We start from the raw sequence: 26602 nt of genomic DNA, 5'->3' as shown, positions 1-26602 counted from the left end.
TTGAATATCGTGAACATCTGGAAATGAGAAATATATTTGCTTGACACCTTTTTCTCAGGTATATCTCGTAGCTATTATCAACTACTTTTAAAATTTGTCCTATGAAGTTTCTGTCTCTTTTCTCAGTAGGAAATGAAACCACAACGAAGTCATCAACATAAAAAACGTCTAGTTCACCTTTGACATCACTTTGATTGTTTAGAACTACAATTGTATTCACATCGGAATGTCTTTCATTATCTTCGGCGTTATGAAGATCATCATCATAGTATTCCTCCAGTGCTGCTATCTCGACTAGTTTTTCTACATCAGAATCAAGGAGGTCCTTTACCACTATTCCCTTACTAGCAGCAATATTCATTCTCTTTCCTCTTGCTGGACGTCTTTCACTGGGTCTTGTTCCTCCATTTCGTACCTGCTGCAGATGTTCCACAAGTGTATCGCTCCATCTCTTTTCTGCTCCTATTAGCGAATCTCCGGGATCCTGGTTAGGGCTTGGCAATTTCTTCAAGACCATTTCTCGATTTATTGGAACAATCCCACAAGCCTTGAAACCAGAAATAATAGTTGAGCTGTCATGGGCTCCCACCTCACTGAAAGCCTTCTTGAGCATGGAAGGAAACTCACACTTGGGTAACACGTCTATATCCTTCATCTTCCAGTCTTCTGACAATTTTCTCCATGCCCTTTTCAGCAGACAAAAAAATGCCACATCGAGGGGTTGGCAAATGTGAGTGGCATTAGGTGGTAAAAGAATAAAAGTAATGTCATTCTCTTGGCACAAACGAATTACATTCAGAGACAAATGGCTTGACAAATTGTCTCCAATAATAGCCTTCCTTCCATCTAATTTTCTCACATAGGGAATCAAGATCTTTTCTACCCATTCTTCAAACCTTTCTAAATCGAACCAACCACTACTGTTCCTGTTGTAACCAGCTCCAGATATTCCACCCACCACCCAAGTAGGATACATGTGCTTAGCTTTGTAAACAATATAAGGTGGCAATATTACACCACTGGTTGTAGGTGCTACCATTACACTGACACTAATTTTCGAAGAATCCATAATTCTGTCAACGTGTTTTACTCCTCTCTTGAGAATAACTTTGGATTCACCACGATCATCTGTGAACTTTGTCTCATCGTAGTTGATATTATTTCGAGGTTTGTCTTGTAGAGTTACTCTCTTTATGTTCTGTGACATCCTCTCAGAAAGAACTGGGTTTCTTTTTGTGAAATTCATAAACCATTCTGTTCCAGGTTTATTGTCTTTGAATTTCCTGACTACTCTGCCTGATCTATTTAAGTAACACTGGACTACATTTCATACATCAGTAAGTTTCAGAGGAAACCCCTACTCAGAACACTTAAACCTTCCACCAAATAATTTTCATCTGTGGTGTTCAATGCAGGTTGTCCTCCAAACTTCTTTGTATGTTTACCTTTGATCCAACCATTTAGGGTAGAGTATGGTACACCGTATGCTTCAGAGGCTTTCCTAATGCTCATTTTCCCCTTTTTTACTTCTTCCACAGCATTCTTCAAATACTGAATATTATAATTTTGTTTCCCGGCAGGACCTGGCTTCTTCTGGTATATTCATACCATGATCGACTTCACCCTACAAAAATGTAAACATCAGGGATATTATATCATTGCCCTAATGCGGAGAAAATTTGATGTAATCCAAAGTGCACGAAAGAGCACAAGACATTAACTTACCAAATGAAGTCAGTGATGAGGTCAGATTATCAATTGTACCGGTGAATAACAGGTTTTTTACGACCTTTTTCAAACTATACTAAACACGGACACTTATTGAATACATAACCACACTTTACTGGTTATCATTATAACATCCAAAGAGTATCACATAAATAGCATGGAGCTTCCACATTCCAAAGAAGCTCAACTTGTTACTTCTCCATTTACCCAACAGATGCCATCACTAAAAAAACATCGAAATGTCACAATGATCGACTTCACCCCATTGTACGGTACTGCTAATACTAAGTGAGCCTCTGCCTCAAATATGCACACTGCTCATTCAAAACAGCACGTCAGAGTGGGGATCGAATAGCTCGAATACTATGATGAACCAACGTACCAGCAGTAACAGAAAATGTATGGATCAGACAAATGGCATGCCAATATTCAGTCAGGCTGTTACATTTGGTACTCAGCCGTAATCCAGTCTACCGGAGTTTAGTGGCAGCATGAAAGGCAAAGAACATCGCAACAAACAATTTTCGATGTAATGTTATTTTTTATCAATGTTATAGCGCTTTCTATATTGTACACCTTCACATTCAGTTTTCTTCAGACTCTGAAATACCACTTTTATCAGTCACATATTAAGACTACCAGAGACTAGGATACTCAAACATTTATTCAACTGCTTTTGGAAAAGTAAAACTAAAAATCGCTGGTTCAAAGAAGTCCAGGAAGATTTAAATGAATTAGGCTTGACAGTTCAACAAATTGAAAACAGAGAAGAGAAGAGAAGAGAAGAGGATCCTAAGAAATAACGTGAGACTTAAACTGAAGACCTATACACACAAACAGTACAACATAACCGACAAAGAACGGGCAGCCAGGTCAGAGAGAATGAAACATTTCTGGGAACAAAAGAAGAAAAATCAATCAAATTGTAACCAATATTCATAAGACTTGACTGTATATAGATCGATTTCAGTACTCCAATGTGGGCATAAATTTTTTTTTTTTTTTTTTTTAATTACAGAAATTGTATTCTTAACTTTTGTTATGTAGTACTTTTTGATAGGACCAATAACAGGTATTTAAAAATTAAAATTTAGGCGCCTTCCCCTGAACTACAATTTTATCCAGGGTGAAAAATGTTTGTAGCTTAGACTGTAGTTTCTTATTCCCCGACTCTATATGCCGATTTTTATTAAATTCTAGTAACCCATTTTCTTATTGATATGGACTTGGCAACAAAAATACAAATTCAAGAATATCTTTGTTGCTATTACATATCAGTCTGCCGAGCCCAGTGAAATGCATGCATCATCCAGCCCTATGATCAACATTTTCACACCATTCATAGCGGGGACTGGCTGCATAAGTGGTGGCATTACTAACATTGTTCATACCTCGGTCGCCTTCATATTGTCAAACCCAAGGGTAAGACTGAGACAGGTCAATGAAAGTAACAAAATTGCTCTAGCCTATACCAGAAGATAGAGTGCACTGTAAACACTAAATCCCGCTAGCAAAGGCATCAGGCTAGTGTAAGGGGGATTTTACAATTTATGGAAGAATAATTCCCTAGGGGGCGGGGCATGGTTTGCTCTGTGTCTTAACTGCTGGGTTCCCATCCATAATGCTGAGGTTCAAATATTGGGTTCAGATATTCATCTCAAAAATATGGCAACAGGAAGAGTATCCAGCCTTAAATCCCTGTTCAAAACCAAAATGAGCCTGGTTGACTCCAGAAATATCTGGGATAAGCTGAAGAAATTTTTTTCAATTTACATCTAGATTTTTCTCTCTCACTTTTCTGTCTTCCCCTTAAATCTGGATGTGTGAATAATGTAAGGAACTAGGGATGGTACAAATGGTTACTTTTCAGTATCTTGTTCCTGTGTATCCATTACACTGTAGTATTAGGGTGGATTATTAGGATATAAAAGTAACATAATACAAGTTGCAGGTCAACTTTTTGAAGGAATATTCCTTATACCTTTTGTCTCTTGTAGCCCCTAACCACACCTTAGTAAGTAGTTATAAATAGCTATACCATATCTTCATCTCACTTTCTTCTCTCCCATAGCCCCTTTCGCCAACTCGTCACTCATATTCTTAATGATTCCTAGAAAAAACATTTGCAATGACCCATTTCCATTCCGAGAACCTTTACTTCGAAACCTTCCCGTATAAAAAGTACCGTGGCTGCTATGTACATTCGTAGATGTCCAAGGATCTGTAGTTAAAACAGTTATTAGGACTAAACTTTATTAAATATGTTGATGAACGAGTGTCATATTCACTTCAGATGCTGCCAGAATGGGTCATATAGAAATACCTCTACCAGGCAAGATATAAGCAGAGTTTAATCCATTACTTTTTTTTTTTTTTGTTGCTCCGACACATGCTGATCTTACGGTGACGATGGGATAGGTCAGGACTAGGACTAGCACGGAAGCAACCGGGCCTTAATTGAGGAACAATCACAGCATTTGTTTGTTGTGAAAATAGGAAACCACCCAAAAAACCATCTTGAGGACTGCCGGCAGTAGGGTTCGAATCCACTAGCTCCCGAATACAAGCTAACAGCCAAGTAACACAAACCATGTAGTCAACTTGCTCTGTAAATCCAGTATAAAAGGCTCCAAAATCTTTCGTCATATACGGAAGGTTGTGAATGTGGTAAGCATCCGTGTAAGCGGTTTATCCAGCGTCTCTTTTTTGTCTTCTGTGTATCACTCCTTTTTTGTACTGGTAAAAATTATGATAGCAACTTTTGCTGCACAGCCTCACAGGTTGCAGTCGATGACAAAATTTCAGGACACACAGATTCACGTGATGGGACTTGTGATAGCTTTTCAGGACCTGATATTTGTGTACCATGTACATCAAGGCTCTCAGGGTGCATGCGCCAGTGCATTGCACAGTGCAAAAGAGGACTTTGCTTGGTTGATTCGCTCCTTGATTTGGAGCAATAGCGCTGTCTCTTTCCCTACGCCTGTCTCGCTCGCTCCACCGGACTCCCTCTTCCTCACTTGCTCTGTAGCGCTCCAAAGCTGAGCTTAGCCAAGTTGCCCTCAGACGATGCGCTGAGCCAATTGGGGCCGATGCACTGTGCACACGACTTGTGCGTGAGATTTTGGGCGTTTGAGAGGCCCTGATGTACATTATCAGAACTATATAAACCAGTAGAATTTTTAATTTCTTTAAATTTTTTATTATTATTATTGGTTAACTTATTTGAACGTGTTTCTAAGAAACAGTTTTTCTGTAATTGACTTTGTCCCCATAAATCGTATCGGATACATCCACTCACTCATTGTCCAGAACACGGATTGAAACTCGAGATGCAAGATGGAAAGACCATGCGTGACAGTTTCGGAGAACTACGCTACTGTATGTCTTACTAACCAAGGATTATCAGTAATGCCAGTAAACTGTTACAAATGTATCACTCACGTCTGTGCAGGAGTGCACAGTTAAAGCAAGTTGCTATGCTTTCTTATACCCGTTAGCTAATCAGAAACTCCCTAATCTTCCCTTGGTTTCACTGAGACAGTTACTTTGGATTTGGGTCTCTGGAGGAATACAATATTTCTGGAAAGCTTACTGTTATGGATTAGTATACAGTATCACGTTATGATATGTAACTCCCATCTCTACAAGGAACTCCATTTCAAGATGCATTTTGCTCTGATATCTTTTATTAATATAAACTACTTTCTTCAACTTATCTCTGTTATTTCTGCGGTCGCTGGGACCGAAAGGGCTCATTTTGGTTTTGACCCTGATTTGGAATTAATTTTGTTTGGATAACACTGGGCGGTACATATCCCACCTTGTGCTTGTGATAGTCTAGTCCAGGGATGGCGAACCTTTTCCCGCTAGTGTGCCATTTTAAATCTGGTTTAATTATTCTCAACAGTTTACTGTGCCACTTGTCATTTTCTTTTAAGGAATGGCTACAAACCTACCCCCTCATCCCACCAACTTCCTTCCTTATTTCCCAATTATGTCTCATAATGGGTTATTTATTCATTTAGTGATTTATTTATTTATTTACTTATTTAATATATATCTTGTAAATATAATTGATTTTGTGATTCGTGGTTGTATTTTGCAAATACATCAAAAATACATGTTTAAGTATGTAAATTTGGAGAATACTTAACATTACTTGTAAAAATATATATAATAAGCCCCCATTGCAACACACTTCATCATTAAATATTATTAGATATAACAATTAAAAATTGTAATATTGCTAATGGACTTTTAAGTGGAATATCGTTCTCACATTTTGTACCCATGTCATTTATATTAGGTTCATAATTTCTTGTCTTCTATAACACACAAGAAGCACTTGGGTCTGAACCAAGACAGCCTCCAACTGTTGACTTCACAACGTACATTGTAGAAAATAGCTGTTCGTAGGCATATGACCCAAAAAAGTAAGTAATGCTATAGCAAGTTTCTTCATCACCGAAAACTTTTGTGGGAGGCTGTCTGATTGTTCACGTATTAAGTTATCTGGCTTCTGGAGAGCGTATTCACCATCAACAGTACAGTCTATTTTCACCCATGCTTCACCAAGTTGTACGAATTTGTTTACCCATGTACTGCTTTCTTCACATTCAATTAACTCCATTCCTAAATGGTCAATAAAAAACCTGACCTTAATGCCATTCATTTGTGTATAAGATGTTTTGTAATAAAGTGCAATGATTCCTCCTAATCTCAAAATTGGGAAAATCTCTTGGAAATTATTTGTTTTGAATTTTGTGTGACGTCCACATACTTCGTATTTCCGGCACCGAAAACGTGTTTTGCAAGGTCCGTATGCAAGCGACATTCAATAAAAAGTAACAAACGAATAATTACGCGCTACTGACTACCACACACAAGTCAAACTTCGCTCACTGAGTGACTGACGGCCAGGTTTTCGATATTTATTTCTTACACGTGAAACACTATGACTACGATCCACGAGATCCGTATAGTTTGTAGGATAAGACGTATATAAAAACTTTAATATGTTCCTGTGGCGTGCCACTGAAATCATGCTCACATGTCACCTAGTGACACGCGTGGCATAGGTTTGCCATCCCTGGTCTAGTCTATATGGTCCAATACCATGGTTGGCTGGTTTGAATCCCAAGAGTAGGAGAAGTGATGAGACAAGATTTTTAATTGCCAGATTGCATGCCAAAAGCCTGGGTTCAGTTGCAAACCGTTCTGCAGTGTTAATGGAGTGATGGCATATGGCCCTTGTTTATGATATGTCAATCTTAATTGGTATGTAAATCCTTGAGCAGATCCCTTGGTGGTAATAGGAATGAGTAGGCATTTTTTTTAGGCACTGGGTTTTGCCCTCTCCCTTCCTACTATCACATTTCATGTCATTAACTTCTGATTATGAGGTTGACGCCAGGAAGGGCATCCTGTCATTTAAAAAATTCTAAGAAAATTCATCTTGCTTCATACACAATCCAATAGAGAAATACAAGGGCTCGGCATACACATAATACTTGACAGTGCAATATTTTTATTCTTTATTTTCAGACTGGTCGATCCAGGGGCTTCTGTTTCGTGTACTTTGAGAGCTCAGAAGATGCTAAGGTTGCCAAAGAACAGTGTTCGGGGATGGAAATTGATGGAAGACGTATACGTGTGGACTATTCAATCACACAGCGAGCTCACACTCCCACGCCTGGAATCTATATGGGAAAACCTACGTAGTAAGTATCTTAGTAGTTTTTATGTGACCCTGTTTTTCGTCCGTTGCTATGATCCTTTAGATTTTCTGAGCCTTACATGACTTCAGCCTTATATTACATCAGGGGATGGTGCCCTATGTAGTTCTTTGGGTTCTAATATTAGAAACAGGAAGGTGACTTATTGCTCTTTCAGAGGAGATAGACTGGGCTTGAGAAACTGTTACTCCATACTCTTAATTTAACTGACAAGGGGAAGCTAAAACTGTGGGGTCCCAAATTTTATTGAAACTTTGGGTGGGCATCTACATTAATGATAAACAGATATATGCTGGAGTGTTTCTGCCATTGGCCCTTTTAACAGCCTGCACACTTATTGGCACAATGTGATACAGCTTCTATATTATCTGCACATTGGCAAAAAAAGGACAAAACCTGAAAGGAAGAAAGGAGTCATTGGCATGCCTCAAACCCGAGGCTGCTGTGTGAGTGTCCGAAATGCTGACTGCTTGACCAGCAGTGCAACTAGTCGTCGTCATCATCATTTCCCAACTCCAGTTTCCCGGGTGTGGTGTACAAGTGCTCTTGTCTTCATCTTCTGTTCCAGTACATCCTCCCATTTGTGTCCTCTCTTCTCCACATCTGATCTTATAGTCTCTATCCAGCGTTTTCTTGGTCTTCCCTGTGGTCTTCTTCCTATGAGATTCAGGTCAAAATATTTTCTGGCAGGTCATTCCCTGTTCATTCTCATTATGTTCCCATACGACTGAAGTTGGAGATTTTTTTATGACACTGGTTATAGGAACCTCTATACCAGCTACTTTCCTATTAACTTCATTTGTGATCTTGTCCTTTCTGGTAGTTTGGTTCATGGTTCTAATGAATCTCATTTCAGTTGCTCTGATTCTGCTTAAGTCTTTGTTTAGTAGGGTACATGTCTCTAAACCGTACATGAGGATTGGTATGAAGTAAGTGTAGTACATATTTTCTGCCTAACAGTGTTGTCTTTCGAGATTGTGCTTCCGAGGTACTTGAAGGGGGAAACTGATTTGATTTTCACCCCTTCCAGAAATATGTTTCACCAGGCGAGTTGGCCGTGCGCGTAGAGGCGCGCGGCTGTGAGCTTGCATCCGGGAGATAGTAGGTTCGAATCCCACTATTGGCAGCCCTGAAGATGGTTTTCCGTGGTTTAGCATTTTCACACCAGGCAAATGCTGGGGCTGTACCTTAATTAAGGCCACGGCCGCTTCCTTCCAACTCCTAGGCCTTTCCTATCCCATCGTCGCCATAAGACCTATCTGTGTCGGTGCGACGTAAAGCCCCTAGCAAAAAAAAAGAAATATGTTTGAGCTTGTTCTTTCCCTGTTGGTCATTTCCCCTGTCTTTGTTTTCCTTATCTTCAGTCCAAAATATTTCAATGTATTGTTTGTTTCGTTCATTATGTTTCTTCTGAACTCCGGCTTCTGTCTCTCCCCATAAAAGCACATCATCAGCAAATTGGTTCACTGTCCAATTTCTTCATAGATTTTATGACCTTGTCCTTTACTATTACGAACAGGAGTGGTGATAGGGCACTTCCTTCTATGACACCTCTTTGTTTCAGACCATTTTGATCGTCCGTTGCCTATCTGGACACAGCTGTAGCACTTCCGGTATAGCATCTTGACTTCGTCAAATTAAGCACTTCGGCATCTTTAGGCTTTCCAGACATTTCCATATCTTGTTTCAAGGAACACACATGTTTTTTCAATGTCCAGAAATGCTATCACAAGAGTTTTTCCATATTCCCAGCACTTTTCTGTCAGCACTTTTACGGCAAAGATAAGATCCACAGTACTTCAACCCTTCCTAACCCGTGTTCTTCCTCGGGCAAAGGTTTCATTATCTTCCTAAGTCTCATTTCTATGATCTTTTCCAGCAGCTACAATGTGTGTGACAACAGCGTGTTGCCTTTGTAATTTCCACGTTTCGTCGGTTGCCCTTTTTGAACAGTGAGATGACTCTTTTGCTCCAATCTTCTGCGAATTTGTTTCCTTCCCAAATCACTCATAACACACTATATAGCCAATTTAAGCGTGGTATTCCAGCTGCCTTAATCATGTCTGAGCTGAGGTCATCAATGTCATCCTCCTTGTCCCTTTTCTTCTTTTTCTTAATTTGTAATTTCCTTGCAGAATCACTGGTTCAGAGTGCTGAGCCATGATGTTTTACTTCGTCCCGGAAATAAGTTCTCCGTTAACTTTCCCTTGGAGTATTACTTGTAGAAGGTGGTATTTACTGTTCCACATCATATAACCATAATATTTTAACTTCCTTTTCTTGATGGTAGTGAGAATTTTTTGTTCTTTGTTCATACTGTGCAAAACTTCGTTATTGATCATTTTACCTGTCCAAGGTATCCTCAGCATCCTGCGATACGTCTGCATTTCAAATGGTTGTGGTCTCACACGTCTCAGTGTCTATACCTCAACGCCGTATAGTTGAAAACGTAGCACCAGATGAATAAGTGTTGCTGCTACTATTGAAATGTAAAATGTTTTTAATTCCATTAAGGGTTTGCAAATAACTTATTGTAAATTATCCTGCTATTGACCACAAATGAACAAAGAAGCCTAATATGACTTTCCAAGAGAAGAAATTATTATTGAATTTGGTGGTAGAAAGCATTCACATCATAGAGAATAAGAAAACAAATTATGGCCTACTCATTGTATATTTCATTCAAAAAATAAGTCAGTATTCTTTCATTTTTAATTTAAAAATCATCCGGTCATGTTCCGTACAATTACCGAGCTCGTTAGCTGCAGTCGCTTAAGTGCGGCCAGTATCCAGTATTCAGAAGATAGGTTCAAACCCCACTGTCAGTAGCCCTGAAAATGGTTTTCCGTGGTTCCCCATTTTGACACCAGGCAAATGCTGGGGCTGTACCTTAATTAAGGCCATGGCCACTTCCTTCCCTCTCCTAGCCCTTTCCTGTCCCATCGTCGCAATAAGACCTATCTGTGTCGGTGCGACGTAAAGTAACTAGCAAAAAAAAAAATGTACCTTACAAGATATAAGCTTTAATCAAGAAATCTTAAGCGTGCCTATGTGTTGCGAATTCCAGGTTATGTTTGATAACGGATAGCACGAACATTGTCGAAGCTTTAGATAACCTAAAACATGTTTCCGAATCGGTCGTTATAGTCCTCAAGGTATGTAATGAGTTTTTTACCCACCTGGGACATTTTCTTACACAATCTTGGTCATATTCCTTGTGATTTTCTCATTCATTAAATATTTAAAGGTCTACGAACTGCCATCTTAAAAGGCTATTATATTAGATTTTCTGTTTTACCGGCCAACCTTTCTCCAGTAAAATTTTGAACCGAGATAATACCAGATATCTGAGATAATGTTGTTGGTAAATACAAATATAACTGTTATCTTGGTTTTCTTAGTTTTAAATCATTATGAAAGTTTTTTCTCACGTTGGTGAAGACAAGCCTTAGTATGTGCATGATTACATTCTGTCCACCTGTCAAATAAGTAGAAATTTTTGATCCACCCTTGGCTTGCTTTTAAACTCTGGCGTAGAAGGCAGAATTCTTTCAGTTTCATGGAACCGTGCATACTGCTCGCGGAAAGCTCTACGATCACCATTACTGTTTATAAGAAAATCTTCCTTGTTTCTCCGCTGTCGAATACAAGATTCATCAACATCATATCTCCTACCGGCGGCACCATTTCCGATAATTTCTGCTTTCTTTATCACTTTGTTTACAGTAAAAGACCGCAAGCGCTTTGTTCAATTTGTTTACACGTGGCCCACCTCTGCTGGTGCGCATGCTCCAATGTCCGCGGAGAAGATCCAGGCTATCGAAACACTGGATAAGCTGTCTTATCCAGATGTCCGGAGGAAGTCCATGTCTGCTCCGGTCATCCCATCCCCCAAGATGACTGGCAAACCATCTGCTAGCTCTCCTTCAAAAAGTGCAGAGTGGGAGGCCCCAATGCCCTCTTGCTCAATCTCATTCTGATGTTCCTAGTTCTCCCAGGAAGAAGGCCCACTTTCTGATCTGACAGTTCCATGGAATGTTCAGTTCCCATATCTCTTTCCGAGAAAAAAATAGTCTGAACCACTCATCTTGGATATTGGCCATGACAGTGACTGCAGAGAATGGCAGATCAGCAGACGAAAGAAGGATAAGCAATTGACCTAATGTCATAGCAGTACTGAATCCACACAATGGCAGTCCCTAGTCCATTCAGGCATCCTTACTGAAGATTTGCTGCTACTATCTCAGATGGATGCAGTTGCAACTTTGTGCTCTGTAGCCTGTAATGATAACGGTGTGCAACATGTACTTTCCACCAGACTACCATCTCAACCAGCATCAACTCCAAGACTTGATCGATTAATTACCTCCTCCCTTCCTCTTGCTTGGAGACGTGGAAGCCCATAACACTCTAGGGTTCTCCTTCCTTCAGTGCTAGAGGAAGGCTTGTTGGGCATTTAATCAGTCGGTTTGTGTGCTCAACACAGGGGGACCTAGTCACTTCAGTAGTGCATATGGCACATTCTCCCACTTGGATGTCACCTTATGCAGTTGTGCTCCAGTTCCTGTTATGGTGGCAATACACGATGACCTCTGTGATGGTGACCCTTCCCCGATTAACAAAATTTTATACAGTTTATAAGATGTTCGATCTAATCCATGGATCCAAGGTGAACGCGGATGCCTCTGTTTATCGGAAGTACGTCATTTGCCTATATTTGATCACGCAACATGTCCTTATGGATGGTTCTAAGAAGGGGAAAATGTTTGATGGTCTTTCCTTTCCAATATTAGGATCTCGCTTCCTAATGTTTGTAGCATGTATACTGTCAAGCTTTTTGCCTTCTTAGAAGCTCTACAGTTTACACCGGGCGATGAGAAACATCTTTCTCGTGTGTACCGACCCATTACATTTTCTGCAGTCTATTGACGACTGTTTCTTACAACACCCACTGGTGCGGCGGATTCAGCCTAGCCAGGTTGTGTGATGCTAGCACCAGAATGACTTTTGCGTGGCTCCCAAGCCATGCGGTATTGCGGGAAATGAACTTGCTGATCAAGCTGCAAACGAAGCAGTAGTTTTACCTCCTTTAGCTTTCAATGTATCTACTACAGGTATTTGTTCTCAGCTTCGTCAAACCTGGGAATCATAGTGGCTTTGTATCTGAACTCCCAACAAGCTGAGAATAATTAAGACAACTACCGTGTGGTGGTCCTCTGTCTGGCCTTAATGAAGAAGCCATAGTTTTGTGTTGACTGCGGATAGGTTGTGGAAGATCTACACGGAGTAGAGGACACACACACACACACACACACACACCCAAGTCTGTTTTTGTGGTACCAAATTCACCACGGCCCACATCTTCACAGTGTGTGCTGTTCTCTCTGGCTTAAGATAGAACATTGGTCTGCAGGAGACACTCGAAATCATACTAGCCGGTGACTGGAATGCTGCCGATCTTATCCTTCGCTTTATGTATAAGGATGAATTAATCATTGGCTTCTAAACTGCAAGTTTTCATTGTCCATTACAGCATAATAATTTATTTTATTTACCGGTATTCATTTATTTATTTTTTGTTCTAAAATTGATTTTTAAATTCCTGAATTTAATGAAAATCACAGCTTGTTTCCGGTCATTTGACCAGGTCAGCAATGGAATGAGTGAAGCCCCCATCACGCAGCAAGGATATAAACTGTGCTGGTTGCCTAAGCCTGCTGCACTTCTGGGGGAATGATTAATTACTAACAGATGAAATATTGGAGTGTGTTGCTGGAATGTAAAATGACAGGGAAAACCGGAGTACCCTTAGGGAGAATCCAAAATAAACATCTAACGCTGGATGTAATGTAGATGTTTTGCAGGTGCGACCATTTGACAAAACTCTTTCAGTCTTCAAGTAGAACTGTCAAAATGTGCTCTTGTCTCCTTCCAATTTTTGTGGCCACTGCTTTATGGTTTCTGAGGATTCCCTAAATAATACCAGGTGATTGGGATGCTAATATGATCCCTTATACAAGTTCACCACCTTCCCAGAACAGTACTTGCTCTAATTATTACAATGATGGGATGTTAAACATTAAGATCCATAGGTATTTCATAGCTGTCCTTTCTTGAGATACTTTTTCTCTTGATCGGGGATTTAGCATTGATGAGGCTGAAATTTATGGACGGTTGATCCGGGAAATCGTTTCTTCAGGGTAAGGATAATGTGGGATTTTTACAATATGATTTCATGAATGTAATAATTTGGATGAATAATCTGAGAAAACGTAGTTTCTGGGATTGGATAATCGAGGTTCCGCTAAGTAGTTTCCTTACTATTGGCCTAGATTTCTTAACACACCACAGTACTCGTACGGTTTCAGCATTTGTTTGATTCACATTGATGATGCCCTTGTAGTGGGGATTCCTGGCTTCTTGATCTTGCTCAATATCGCAGCTGGACTGGACCCACCACACTCATAATCAACTCTTATTCTGTTCACCTGGTAGGATTCATTGAATTACTGGATACCACAGTTCTCATTGACCACTTGCTAACATTTGTATAGATAATAATAATAATCGTATGAACCATAGAAAACAGAGGCGAGAAAAGTATTTTGAAGAATAAATGCATCAGGCTTCCTCTGACCACTGTACAGAGGAAACAATATGTTATAACCGATGCGGAGAGGGCAGCCAGGTCAACCAGACTCAAGACTTTTTGGGAGAAGAAAAGGAAGACAAATTTTTTGTAGTCTGATTTAAGTGCTCCAATGTGGGCGTAAACTCTGTAAATAATAGATAATCGTATGGCCTCGGCTACCGTTTGCAGACATTTCGATTTGACGCCATCTGGCTGTCTGCTCGTCAATTTCGACATTCCGTTTTACTCTAGGTCCGCTAGATGGCAGACAGAGTAAACCGGATCTCTGTTGGGCGTCTATGGCTGAGATTTAATTTTGTCGGGTAAATACCAAATGTATCACCAGAGATCTTTTATATGCCGACATCGTACGACATGGAGTGTCAAATGGACTTTTTTCCGCCCTTCGAAGATCCGACTGCCTCTGCCGGGTTTGAACCCTCTATCTTGGGATCCGGAGGCCGACTATCTACCACGGATCCACAGAGGCAGCTATTTGTATAGCTATGAGGTTGTGTTCGAAGCATACTGTTGGTTGCCCTGTTAAGGTTTTCCATGGTTCTCAGTTTTCACCCCAGGCAAGTGTTTGGGCTGTACCTTAAGTAAGGCTATGGCCGCAACTTCCCAATCCTAGCCCTTTCCCATCTTTCCATTGCTGTAAATCTTCATTGTGTGAGTGCAACCTTAAACCACTAGTGTAAAATCCTGTGTATTGACACATTGGGAAGCAAAATCCAGTTTGTAGATTTGGAATTTATTGCAATGCACAAGTTTTATTTTGATGCTTTCTCATTTATGTTGAAGTTATTAGAGAAAACTATGTATTCATGTAGTTTTATACGCTCTGTTGTAGTGACTTTTATGGTGGAGGAGGCAGTTACCGAGGTGGTGGGTACCGTGGTCGCTCACCATCTCCCTATTATAGACGGAGACGATATGACAGGTCTCGTTCTCGTTCATACTCTCCACGTAAGTGAAGTTTGTTCTTGATACTGGTTTTTTGAAATTAATAATGTAGTTTTTCATTGTTTATTTGTAGTTCTCAAATGTGGTTGCCTTTCATGTTGTCTGTAGAGAACTACATGTGTTTGAATATTTATGGTTAAGAACGTGTTATAAAAATACTCGCTGTACTGTTAAATAATTAAATATGCTGTCATGTTATGAATAACAGTCTGACCTGTTGTATTATATTGATAGGAATTTTTTTTTAAATCTCCATAATCGTCAGGTTCCGCTTATGTTACATGAATTAATTTTTGCAACTTGTCCTATGCATACTTGTAGGTGGAAATAAATTCATAACTTCTATTATTTACATTCCTGATATGAGCTTCAAACATTGTAACTTGAGTTAGGAATATCTTAATTGCCTCATTTACATTCAGGGAAATTTTACCGTACTCTATTTTGTAAAGCGGCTCAATTCACCACTCTCCACATGTGGTTCGGAAGTATGGATTAATAAATTACAAATTTTATTTCATTTTTTCCTATCATAATTTGCATTTTACCCCCTGTGCGTGGAGGATGCAGGCGAAAAATACACTCACGGTATCCCCTGCCTGTCGTGAGAGGCAACTAAAAGGGGCGACCAAGGGATGATTGTCTTAGAACCATGCAACTACTTTTGATTAGTACCATCACGCGGATACCACCATGGGTCGCTTTTACTTGCAAGTAGTACTACTATATTAGGTACGAAATAGGTTTGTGATTAGTATAAGCAGTGAGTTGGTTCGCCTGTGGGTTTCCAGTACCCATGAGTCGTACCCACATGAGCAACACTGCGGGTCTGGGTGCTGCCTGTGATTTGTACCACTATATGAGCGACACCGTGGATCTGCGTTGCCTGTGATTAGTACCCACTATGTGAGGAACACCACGGGAATACTGGCACCTGTGGGTGAGGAACCTCATCGGTTTGTGTTGGCTATGAGTGGCGCCATTGTGTGAGAAACACGGTGGGTCTGCGTTACCTGTACAATACTTGTGAGTCGTACCATCATATGTGGACCACCGTGAGTCTTCGCATCTTTAAAACAACTGTGTTTCAAATACATTGTTCTACATGCGGTATGCCAGAAGATGACCTTCAAATAGGTCGAAACTAGTCCCAATAAATGCTTATTTAATAAACACTATTTAATTTATATTGAAAAGGTGGATTTAACTCGCTTATTTTGATTTGGTTTAATCAAAGTTCAGCCAACTTCAGCAGCTAGTATTGCTATACAGTCAGGTTTTGAGACAATAAGTGTTATAATATACTGTAGTACCGTATTCACTCGTGTATTACACCTCCTCGCCTACAAGACCCCCCCACCCAACATAATTCGTCAGAGAACAACAATTCCGCTTTGAAGTGGCTACAAGCCATGTGCAGCTCTGTTGACACCACACAAATTTGTGAATAGTTTCGTCCGTACGACCCACACAGTTAAAGTGAAGTCGTGCGGTACATCTGTGTTTCGTAGTTAAGAAATGTCCACCTCCGTAGTGCAGGCCTACTGCAGCTCTGATGATGCAGAAGCAGGTCTAATCGCGGACGTTGAAGATCAACGAACGAGTGTATTCCGCCACAGTATGGCCATTCCGCCCTTGTGTTCTTTGTGCACGTACCTCACAATTTCATTTTCGACTTCTTTAAAGCATTCTTATTGCAGACCACTGAATGCATTTTTTGTACAGTACACATTTTTTAGCTATCTTTGTCTTCATGCCGACATCAAATATTGGCTTTAGTTAGGCCTATGCCATATTTTGTTGCGGCTGCACAATTATTCTGTGGGTACATTTCCGAATGTTTAATAACCATTAATTTAAAATTGGCATAATACAGTGAAACTCTGTAAGAAGTTTTTCAAGGGACTGCAAAAAAAACTTCTTAAGCAGGAAACTTTTTAAAAGGAGTAATGCCCAAAATTCTGTACTTTGAAATACATGTGAAACACACAGCCAACAGATTTCATTGTTTGTGAACAATACCAAAATAGGCCGATATATAAGAGCTGCTAACAGAAAGCCACAATATAAAAATTTGATTATCATGACAATATTTTTAGAGATAAAGTAAAATAATTGAACATATCGTATTATAAATATATTTTACTTAATTTTACCCCGTGGCAAGATTCTCCCTTCAAAACTAGAGACATATTCGGAATAAGCTAGTAAAAAGGTGCTTCCCTTTCCTCCACAAACACACACACTCTCTCTCCGCTTCGCCGCAAATTGTTTTTTAAACAATGCCGGCTCGATTTTTAAAGCGGTCCAGCCACCCATTCGACCCGGTAAAAGGTACTCTTAATTTGCATGCAATTTTTTGGCTTTCTCCTTCACAATAGTCCCACTGAAAGGTATGTTTAAACTTTGCTGCTGTTTAAACCATATTAGCAGAGCTTGTTCTATTTCATTGTACTTTTTTCATTTAACTTCTTTGCAATTTGCTAAAGTATTCCTTGCAGAAGCAAAGATTTGTTCTTTCTTCGCTATAATGCCATTCAAAGTAGATGGCAGCATCCCCAGCTCCTTTGCCAAAGCAACATAGGTTAGTGTAGATAACTCCACTTTCCTTATAATCTCCACTTTGTCTCCGAGTTCTGCTCATTTTCACTTAAAACGTTTGTACGTTGATACTACAAGTACAACTAACTTCGCGACTCCTATTCATACTAATTACGACACCACTGTGCTTGGCAATCCATAGCTTAGGCTTACAAGACACAAAGACAAGATGTGTACTACAGTTTGTTAGCATGTGCTTTCTATCTTCCTCACACCCCCGACACCTGCTTCAAGGATAACGGCAGCAACTTATTCTTAGAGATTCTTAGAACCTAGGCCTAAATCACCCCTGCATTCCTACTGGTTGTCACGGCAACGGGCATAGTTTCTGGCTGTTTCGCAAGTACCGCATGGCCAGGCCGGTATTGAGTTTATTTTCCTGCTTCAATCCCCTTCATGCTATAGGTAATGAAGAAAAGAAACACAGGTTTGAAGTTGCCGAAATGAGTGCATGGAAAAGTATCTGGGGTATTACGTGGGAGTGTTAAAGGCGCAGTAACAACGCTAGCACATCTAAATGTAAACAGTTTCTTTCTCCGCGAAAATTTTATTTCATGTGTCCTCATCCTTGTGCTACGTTCTAATAATGCGATGTAATAATTACGAGTGATACGATAATACAATGTTTAGCTCGTATAAAGGTAAACTTAAAAATAACTTTCAATTTTATGCCAACACGTGGTATTGTAATGCCTCTGTGTGCCTCCCACCAACACCCAGTTGGCTATCCAACACCCAGTTGGCTATCAACATTCGTTCAACTTCGTAGACGATCAGGATATTTTGGCCGGCTGTTTGGCGGCATGTGTATCAGCTGGCTGCTGACAAGTCGGCTGTTTCCTGCATAGAGTCGAGTTGTTTTTGTTCACCTCACTAATAATGAACACGGAAAATCTTATCAGTTTAGTTCAAAAACGTAATTTCCTCTGCAACAAGACCCATAAGTATCATTGCAACAACGTAAGAGAGAATGCCTGGAAGGAAATAAGCAAGGAAATGAAAAATCAAACAGGTTAGAATATTCAGTTTTTTGGTAGATTAACAGTAATGTTGTGGACAAATACACTTTACGGTTTTTAATTAATGTTTAGGCCACCTCGATTAACGACTTCACCCTGTCGCGGCCCGCAAATTACTGCATTAAAGTTTTATCAAACCGTCCATTGCGTGCTTTATGTTTCCCATGTAGAATCGCGTTCGATTCTATTCCGCTAGATGGAACGCTGGAGTGAAAATTTCGACTGATGGGTTCGATTCGATTCCACAAGGTGTGAGTGAGCAACTGGTGTCCATGTTGTCATAGCGTGACGACGTATGGCCGCACAGGTTCCGTGACACCAGAGAGACACCGCGAGCGTGCGAATGGTCTAACACAGCGTGCAACTTGCGCGGAGACTGGAGGGTTCCAACCATGGGCTGGTTTGAGCGGACGTTTTCTATTTCAAGGGGCTCTAAAGTCTGAACTGTTTAACCGGGAAATAGGTTTACAACCGAACACTTTAAACGGGGAAAATATACATATATCTTAATGCACCTGATCAAGGGACCAAGAATATCACACTTCTTAGGCGGGAAAACTTCTTATGCGGGAACTTCTTAACCGAGTTTCACTGTAGTGTCAATGAGAACCCATTGAAAATTTGACAGCAATATCTGTTCCACGTATCTTTATGACTATCCATCACGAAAATATTCCTGCTGTCTGTAAAACTTTACTTTACTAAGAGTGAGGTACAGTAGACGCGTTAGGCCTGTAACTCTGCTACTGAGTGAGTAGCCGTGGCATTTCTAAGAATTCGAAGGCTTACATGTTTTAATGCCATTTTGCAGGTTTGAAAAACATTTTTGTAGAGGATAATAGAATGTCATTCTCTCTTCATTATTTCCTGAGATCCAGTGACTTTACACACAGGCACTATACAACCGGTTGTCACGGCTAGCGATGTATGTAGAGAGGCGGTTGTTTGTCAACAAATTTTGCGTGCATGTGCGGGGGTGAAAAGAAGCGTGGTTACCGCGGTAGTTGCCAGTGGTATTCATTACTGTTAGACCGCTAATGCAAGACAACCCTTGATTTTTTGCTTGAGATTCTGAGGGGGGGAAAAAAACGTGTTCTTGTATTAGGAGAAATACGGTATCACTCCAGAGTTTTCTTCTTCAAATGGCATCACCTAATCCAACTGTAGGCCTATGTGTCATTTATTTCGAAAATATGTTCTCTTTCATTTTGAATTTCCTTTACGGAACAGCAGTTCATGGGTATTACTAATAAAATCCGACGTTGCATTCGAATCTGTCGATCAGAGAACTCGCTAGTGGACATAGCGAAGAAACTATACCAAAGATAATCGATTCCATGCAACATAATCGCTGGGTTGCATAAATATTGCTAACGGAAATTTGAAATACATGTAGAGAAGTGAGTTATCCTCGCTAAAAATTTACATATGAATAGCCTTTCCGAAATTTAACTAGATGCGAGAAAATATGAACTACCCTTTGAATCAGTGATGTACTCTGCCATATCACATATATCACATTCTTTCTTAATTTCAGTATATAACATTTATAATGGCATATGGCCTCCGGAGAGACCTGCGGGTCTTATTCTTGTGGACGGCTTGTTAGGTGACCTGCATGTCTGAAGACAAGGGCCTTGGATGATTTCTAATGCTGGATACGCCACACACACACCCATCCTCCAAGCCATTGGAATTAACTAATTAAGGTTATATTCCCCAACCTTGCCAGGAATCGAACCTGGGACTCTCTGAACCGAAGGCCAGTACGCAGACCATTCAGCCAACGAGTCGGACTATATAACATTAAAATTAAGAGATCGTTTACTTCAGCCTTTATTTTTAATGAGTTAGCAACTGCTATCGGCCACGTTATTAATGCATTTATTACGAAAACTTGTGACGCCTTAGTTATAGAAGGTTAACCTTGTGTGATAACGACTGAATTTTTTCTTATCCATAATGGAGAATAGAACGTACAGCTTTTAGTGATTCTAACTACTCTTGATTGAGACCCTGTCAAATACAGGCTAATGAGTGGTCACATAACTTTTAAACTGCACATCTCCATATAAACTAGGCTAATACCCATGGCACTATAACCCTGATGGTCCTAGTCTAGCAAGCGACCGTTGCTTAGCCTAAATGCCTATAGATTGCAAGGCGACACATGATCTTCGTAACAAATACTCTCTGCAGTTATTCCTGGCTGAGTTGACCTCAAGGAGCCCTGTGCTCTATGTAAAAATTCCTGACCAGAGATTGAACCCAGACCCTGTGGGTAGGAGGCAAGCCCACTACCCCTAGATATGGATACAATTTATAACTGCCATAAATGTTTAGTCCTTTTTGAGCAACCCATTGTTGCATATAATCATACAGCTAGCTCCTATACAGTGAAACCTCATTAACACGTTTCTGCAGGGGACAAGGAAAAAGAACGTGTTAAGCGACAAAACGTACTAGCGAATACACTAATAAAAACTATCCAACAAGGATGTGGAAACACTACATATGATCTTTTTCTTATGCGAGGGCATTTTACGTCCTGTATCCACATGTACAGTGAAACTAGAGGCCTATTTACCATTTCTAAAGATGACAGGAAAGTATTAAAAAACACTAGAGAACAAATGTGAAAACCTTTTCTTGGTGCGGATTACAAAACAAGTACTGGTATACTGAAAGGTGTGTGAAACACCAGACAAAGAAAAAAATGTGAAAACATGCACAGGGACCTACAAAAATAACTAAGTATTCTTGTGGATCACTCTTTCTAAAATAATTGTTAGTAGAAGCCTTTTATTTCAGAGCAGTGGGTTATAAACATTATTTTCTGTTAGACATTCAATTGGAGGTTACACTCGACCCTGTGCAACTTTGAGGCATGTCATTAGATGCCATTTCGAATTGAAAAAACTTGACCAATTTGAGTGATTGAGTCGAAACTCGAAGGTGCGAGTTTCAACATTCACAGCCTCTGCGTGCTTATGCCACTCCACTTTCTGATTAGATTTTCATTTTGTCTTCATTATTAAGGAGTTTTACAACATTTTCCGTATCCATAACTGCGCTATCACGACAAATATGCACCACGCGAGTCAGTTTCACACAATTATGTTCCTAATCCAGATAACGGCTGCTGTATCCCGCTACACACTTCACTGTATCACTCTAGATAAAATACATTTCTACCTCCTGAATGGAATGCGAAATACAAGCACAAGCAGGCTCACCCTGCTGTTCAATCTCGCTGCTGACCGTCAAACAAAACTGAACATTCCTGAGGCTGACGGCTTGCTTGCCGAAAGTGCAACTTATCCTTTGAAGTTCAGGAAGGCCTTTTCCCATAATCATGCAACTGTGGCGACGGCTCTTCCCCGAGTTGGAAATGAAGTTTCTTTCAGAAGAGATGACAAATACAGTAAGATTTTCAGGTCTAGGAAAAATGTGATCGACTAAGCGGTAATAGCGAAAATTTGTTACGTGATTAGAGGGGTATTTTTATACATATTTAATCGGGACTACGAATTTATGATGTGTTAAGCGGGAAAACTTATTGAGGATCATACTAACTAGGTTTCCCAGTATGTCGCCATGCTGACAACCATATTTTCTTAGTATTGGTTTAGGTCGTGTTTCACATCTAAAGATAAAAATTTCGGCTTCTTCATGACTTTAGATCTTCATATTTGGATTGTGTTGTGACTTTGTGCCTGGCAGTGTATGTAGTCTGGCTCATTTAACTGTTATCTGCTTTTCGTGAACATTGTGAGACAGTGCCAAACATTTCGTATGCCATGCTGATGCTCGGAAGATTACGCATTACTTCTTTTAATTGACTTACATTCCACTTCGTCTGAATTTTACAGTGCCTACCCCCGTCATTTTTATATCGCCTCTTCAACGGATGCATTGTTTTTCGAGTTATAATCAGCTGATGATGACCCAGACTGGGGTCGAAACCGTACCATTTCCACTTTTAATTAAATAAGAATGTAATCTCTACATCTCTTATTTACTTGTATTGAATAGGTTGAACTACCATATTTATTATTTCAATTTAACTGTTTCACATCTAAGGCGCTAAATACTTTTTAATTTTTTCTGTTTCAGGTTAAACTTTGTAGTTCTACTTTTGCTGCGAGACAAGAAACTGGAGTAAATGCCTTCCTGCATTTGGTAATTTTTTCATTCATGAGTGATAATGAAGACTCTTTTGTTACATTAGTCTCAGAAAAGTTTTTTCATACCAAGTTCTGTGATTAACTTTGTCATTAGTTCTCACTCACTCACGGTGATTTCATTGTCAGAGGATTTAAGTATTTCTTGGAAGATAAAGTGACTTTTCAGATTTGTTCATTAAATCTTTCATTAATATGCTGTTATTTGGCAAGTTCAGGCAAGTTACTGAAGGGCCTACAATTATAGCATATGCCTTAAAAACCTTAATTTTATTACAATAAAGTTTGAAAAGTTCATGGTCTTTTTTTTTTTTTTTCATTGATGTAAGATTTATCACTTTGTAATAGACCTCTGACTGTAGATCATGATGTCTTTCCAGCAAACGTCTTTGTACTTTATGCAAAATGTTTTGGCTGTTCACTCTTAGTTTTAAGTACTTCATTTAAAAACAAAATTTTTACTATTTGTTAACCCGATATTAGGTACTTGAATGATTTTAGTGTTGACTGCAATCATTTACTTACTTTTGAAACAGCTTCAACAATACCACACATTTAGGTATGACAAATGACACTACCCTATTCATTGTTCTTCTTTTTGATGTATAGTTCTGTAATATTCAACCATGTGTTGTAAAGATTTTGCCTACTATAAATACTGTTCTTACCTTAAAAGTTTGCTTTATTTTGAATTTAGTTTGTTTTAAAATGGAAGTGCATATTTGATTGCTGTAGTGGAAGTTCATACTGTGATTATAATCTTAATACAGTGTGATTTTTAATAATCATGGTTATATTTCTGGAATGTAGACTATATTATTAAATCATAGCTGATCTTGGGGACATGTCTTAACCCATTAACAGGTATAGAAATATTATGAAATACCTTATATACACTTGTTGTGTACTGCAACGTTCGAACATTTCAGGAAGGGGTAAGCTATGAGTAATATGTTTAATAGGATTTTTTCCTTAGAACTATCTGGACAAGGCGGACACTATTCGTGGAAGCATTTTATAGAAAAACATTTAGCTGAAAAAGAAACCTGAGGAAGAACGAACATTTTTCCTAGGCAAGATAATTGAGATTTCCTCGTGGGTATTGCATGTACTTGGCCTGTACTCCTTGATTTTTGGAATGACATGTTCCGAGGATTACACATGCCTATGTAACCCTTCAGCACTTTTGCACATTTATCTAATTTGCCCAGAAACACTCAAATGTTGAAATACACTCTGTCAACAACAAAAAATGGATTGCTTTTGAAATTAAAGTATAATTTACACAAGTCATAATTTGGAGATTTCAGACTGGTTAAATAATTTTTTTCTTGAGAGCTTGTACTCCCTTCCCCCCCCCCCCCCCCTTTTTCCTTTAAAAAGGTATATTATAGTCATAAATTGATCATTGCCATCATCACTTGTTTCTTTGTTGCCATCGCCCCCATTGTTATGCTGCTTGTTCATCTGGAGCATGAGGGTCTTCAGTCTGTTATAATTTTATCTCTTTTTAACAAATTCAGTATTGACTTGCTCCCTATAACTTTCTGCTTTGCTTGTATTCTATAATTTTGTCATACTGTATAAAGCTTCCAAGGTGAAGGCCTAACGTATCCTTATTTTAATAGAGTTCGTCCAGTGGAATTTTTCTTCTTGTTTGTCAATAGAAGGAAGGTATTGTGATGAAAAGCAGAAAGATACCTGTTAAAATTGATGCACCACTGATCACTAATAGAAGTATACATATTCATCTCAGTTCTTAGATGATTTTACTGGAATCAAGATTAACTAAGCAATTATATTGAATGTGCTAGGCAGATATTCAATATTTGGAAGCTCGCTGCAAAATATGGAAGAATTAATATAACTCAAGATTAGCAATTCTGTGAATGGTATGTACAGTACACAAAAATCTACTATGTTGTCTGTCTGTAGCATGCTTTTAAACTTCATTGTGCAAGAGTTGGAATTTTGACGTGGAAATTGTTGGACCCATTCATGATGTCATTAGTTAGAATTTTATACTTTGGTTATCTTGCCTTCATTATAGCCAGGATGTTTGTACCTTCATTTTTCATTTAGGAAGATATTTATTACCTAATAACAAGAGGCAAATACAGTGGAACTCCGTTATAGTGAGAATTCACAATAGCAAAAATTTACTTGTTACAATGGGTTGGAGTTATATAAGGCTGAGAAAATCGCACACGCATTAAAATCTGTATGAAATGGCAATCGGTTTGTTCAAAACTTGCGTTTTCACAGATGATATCCACACTGTGGCTTACTCGTTTATTTTACAAAATAACTTATGTGAAAATATGTGTTTGACTTCATTCTGAAAAAATATAGTATCATTCCAGAGGCTCTGTGACAAACGTTTCAGTACCGTGTCACCTAACTTAACCGTATATGTATTTCAAGTGCCTGTAGAGAAATAACCTCCTTGCTACATATTTACGTGGAAATAGCCTTTCCGGAATTTAATCAGACATGTGAAAATATAATCTAACCTCTGAAACGAATGATGCACTCTGCCATATCTTGAGGGTATCCCATTCTTACCTAATTTCAGTATATAGCATTAGGATTAAGCAAGCCTTTATTTTAAAGTTAACAATTGCTATAGAACATGTTATTTACACATTTATTACGAAAACATGTTCTCTTCTTTCATTTAGATTTTTCTTTACAGAACAGCAGTCAATGGGTATTACTAATAGACTCCATCCCCTTCGAATGTCAATGAGAAAGCTCGCTAGTGGACATAGTGAGGAAACTATACCAAAGATGATCGATCGGGGTGCATAAATATCTATAACAGAAAAAAACTTGCTCGCTTAGTTGCTTGTAATAACGGACGTATCAGTGGTCGGGCTCCCGCTGCAACCGAAAAATACACAGTTTGTTGTAATATAGGAATTTTCAAGGGACAGAAAAATCTGTTATAACGGCGTTCTCTTTATGTGCCGTATTCACTATAGCGGACTTCTACCGTATTTCTCTTACATTTAAGAGATATTGACTTAGCCCTGTATTGCCTTGAAAGTTTTTAGCACTTTTGTAATTTTAAAATGACAGTCTTCCTCATTTTCGTTGGAAGTAACCTCCAATCTACTGTAAGGAGAATTTGTTTAAGTAATTAAACTATCAGCAACCCCTTTTTAAGTGTATTAATGGGTAGGATTACTTCAGATATAGTGTCTCTTCATAGTGTTAAAAGCCATGCAGTAATATTGGTTCAGTTTGTTCAATTTTGTGAAAGGCATTCTACTGGTGTGAGTGTTTTCCCAATATATGAAAGATATTGATGACCATTGATTATTCCTACTTTCTTCATATATCCCTTTTCTTACAAGTCATTACTGGAAAGGATATTCCATTTGTTTCTGTACCATGAACTTCATTGTTGTGAAACTTGATCTCTCTAAAATAAGATAAAAACAGCACAAATGTTCATATATCTTCCAGAGCTTGTCTGAGAAGGAGACATGCATTGTGTATGTAGTTTTCTGCTTGGTCAGTAAGTAGTAAAGCTGCAAATATGATGAAAAAAGCAGTGTTGTGTAGGCAAGAGGAACTGTCACTGGACTGGCTCAAATAATTGTGCCATTGTGAGAAATCTTAGCCCTTCCCTTTACTTTTATCTCTTATTTTTTATAGTCTCATCTCTATATTTGTATGGAGATTCTAGAATGTTATGGTAGTTAAAAGGAAGTCTGGCATTATAGCTCT

The 26602-nt window shown here is 39.0% G+C and overlaps 1 protein-coding gene across 4 annotated transcripts in view; it reads left to right on the top strand.

Moving 5' to 3' along the window:
* LOC136858081 (transformer-2 protein homolog alpha) overlaps positions 1–23542 on the top strand; it is a 159474-nt gene extending 135932 nt beyond the window's left edge. The window contains exons 5-7 of one of the 4 annotated variants that reach the window (XM_067137353.2): positions 7276–7451; positions 14951–15066; positions 22800–23542. In XM_067137353.2, coding sequence (XP_066993454.1) covers positions 7276–7451; positions 14951–15066; positions 22800–22804 — 297 coding nt within the window. In that variant the 3' untranslated portion in view covers positions 22805–23542. Of the gene's footprint in view, positions 1–7275; positions 7452–14947; positions 15075–22799 lie in introns of those variants that run through there. The other 3 variants (XM_067137351.2, XM_067137352.2, XM_067137350.2) reach the window with 3 other exon arrangements.
* The last annotated feature ends 3060 nt before the right edge of the window (positions 23543–26602 follow it).

This window comes from Anabrus simplex, chromosome 1 (assembly GCF_040414725.1).
Source record: "Anabrus simplex isolate iqAnaSimp1 chromosome 1, ASM4041472v1, whole genome shotgun sequence".
NCBI lineage: Eukaryota > Metazoa > Arthropoda > Insecta > Orthoptera > Tettigoniidae > Anabrus > Anabrus simplex.
This window is presented reverse-complemented; position numbering and strand designations above follow the sequence as displayed.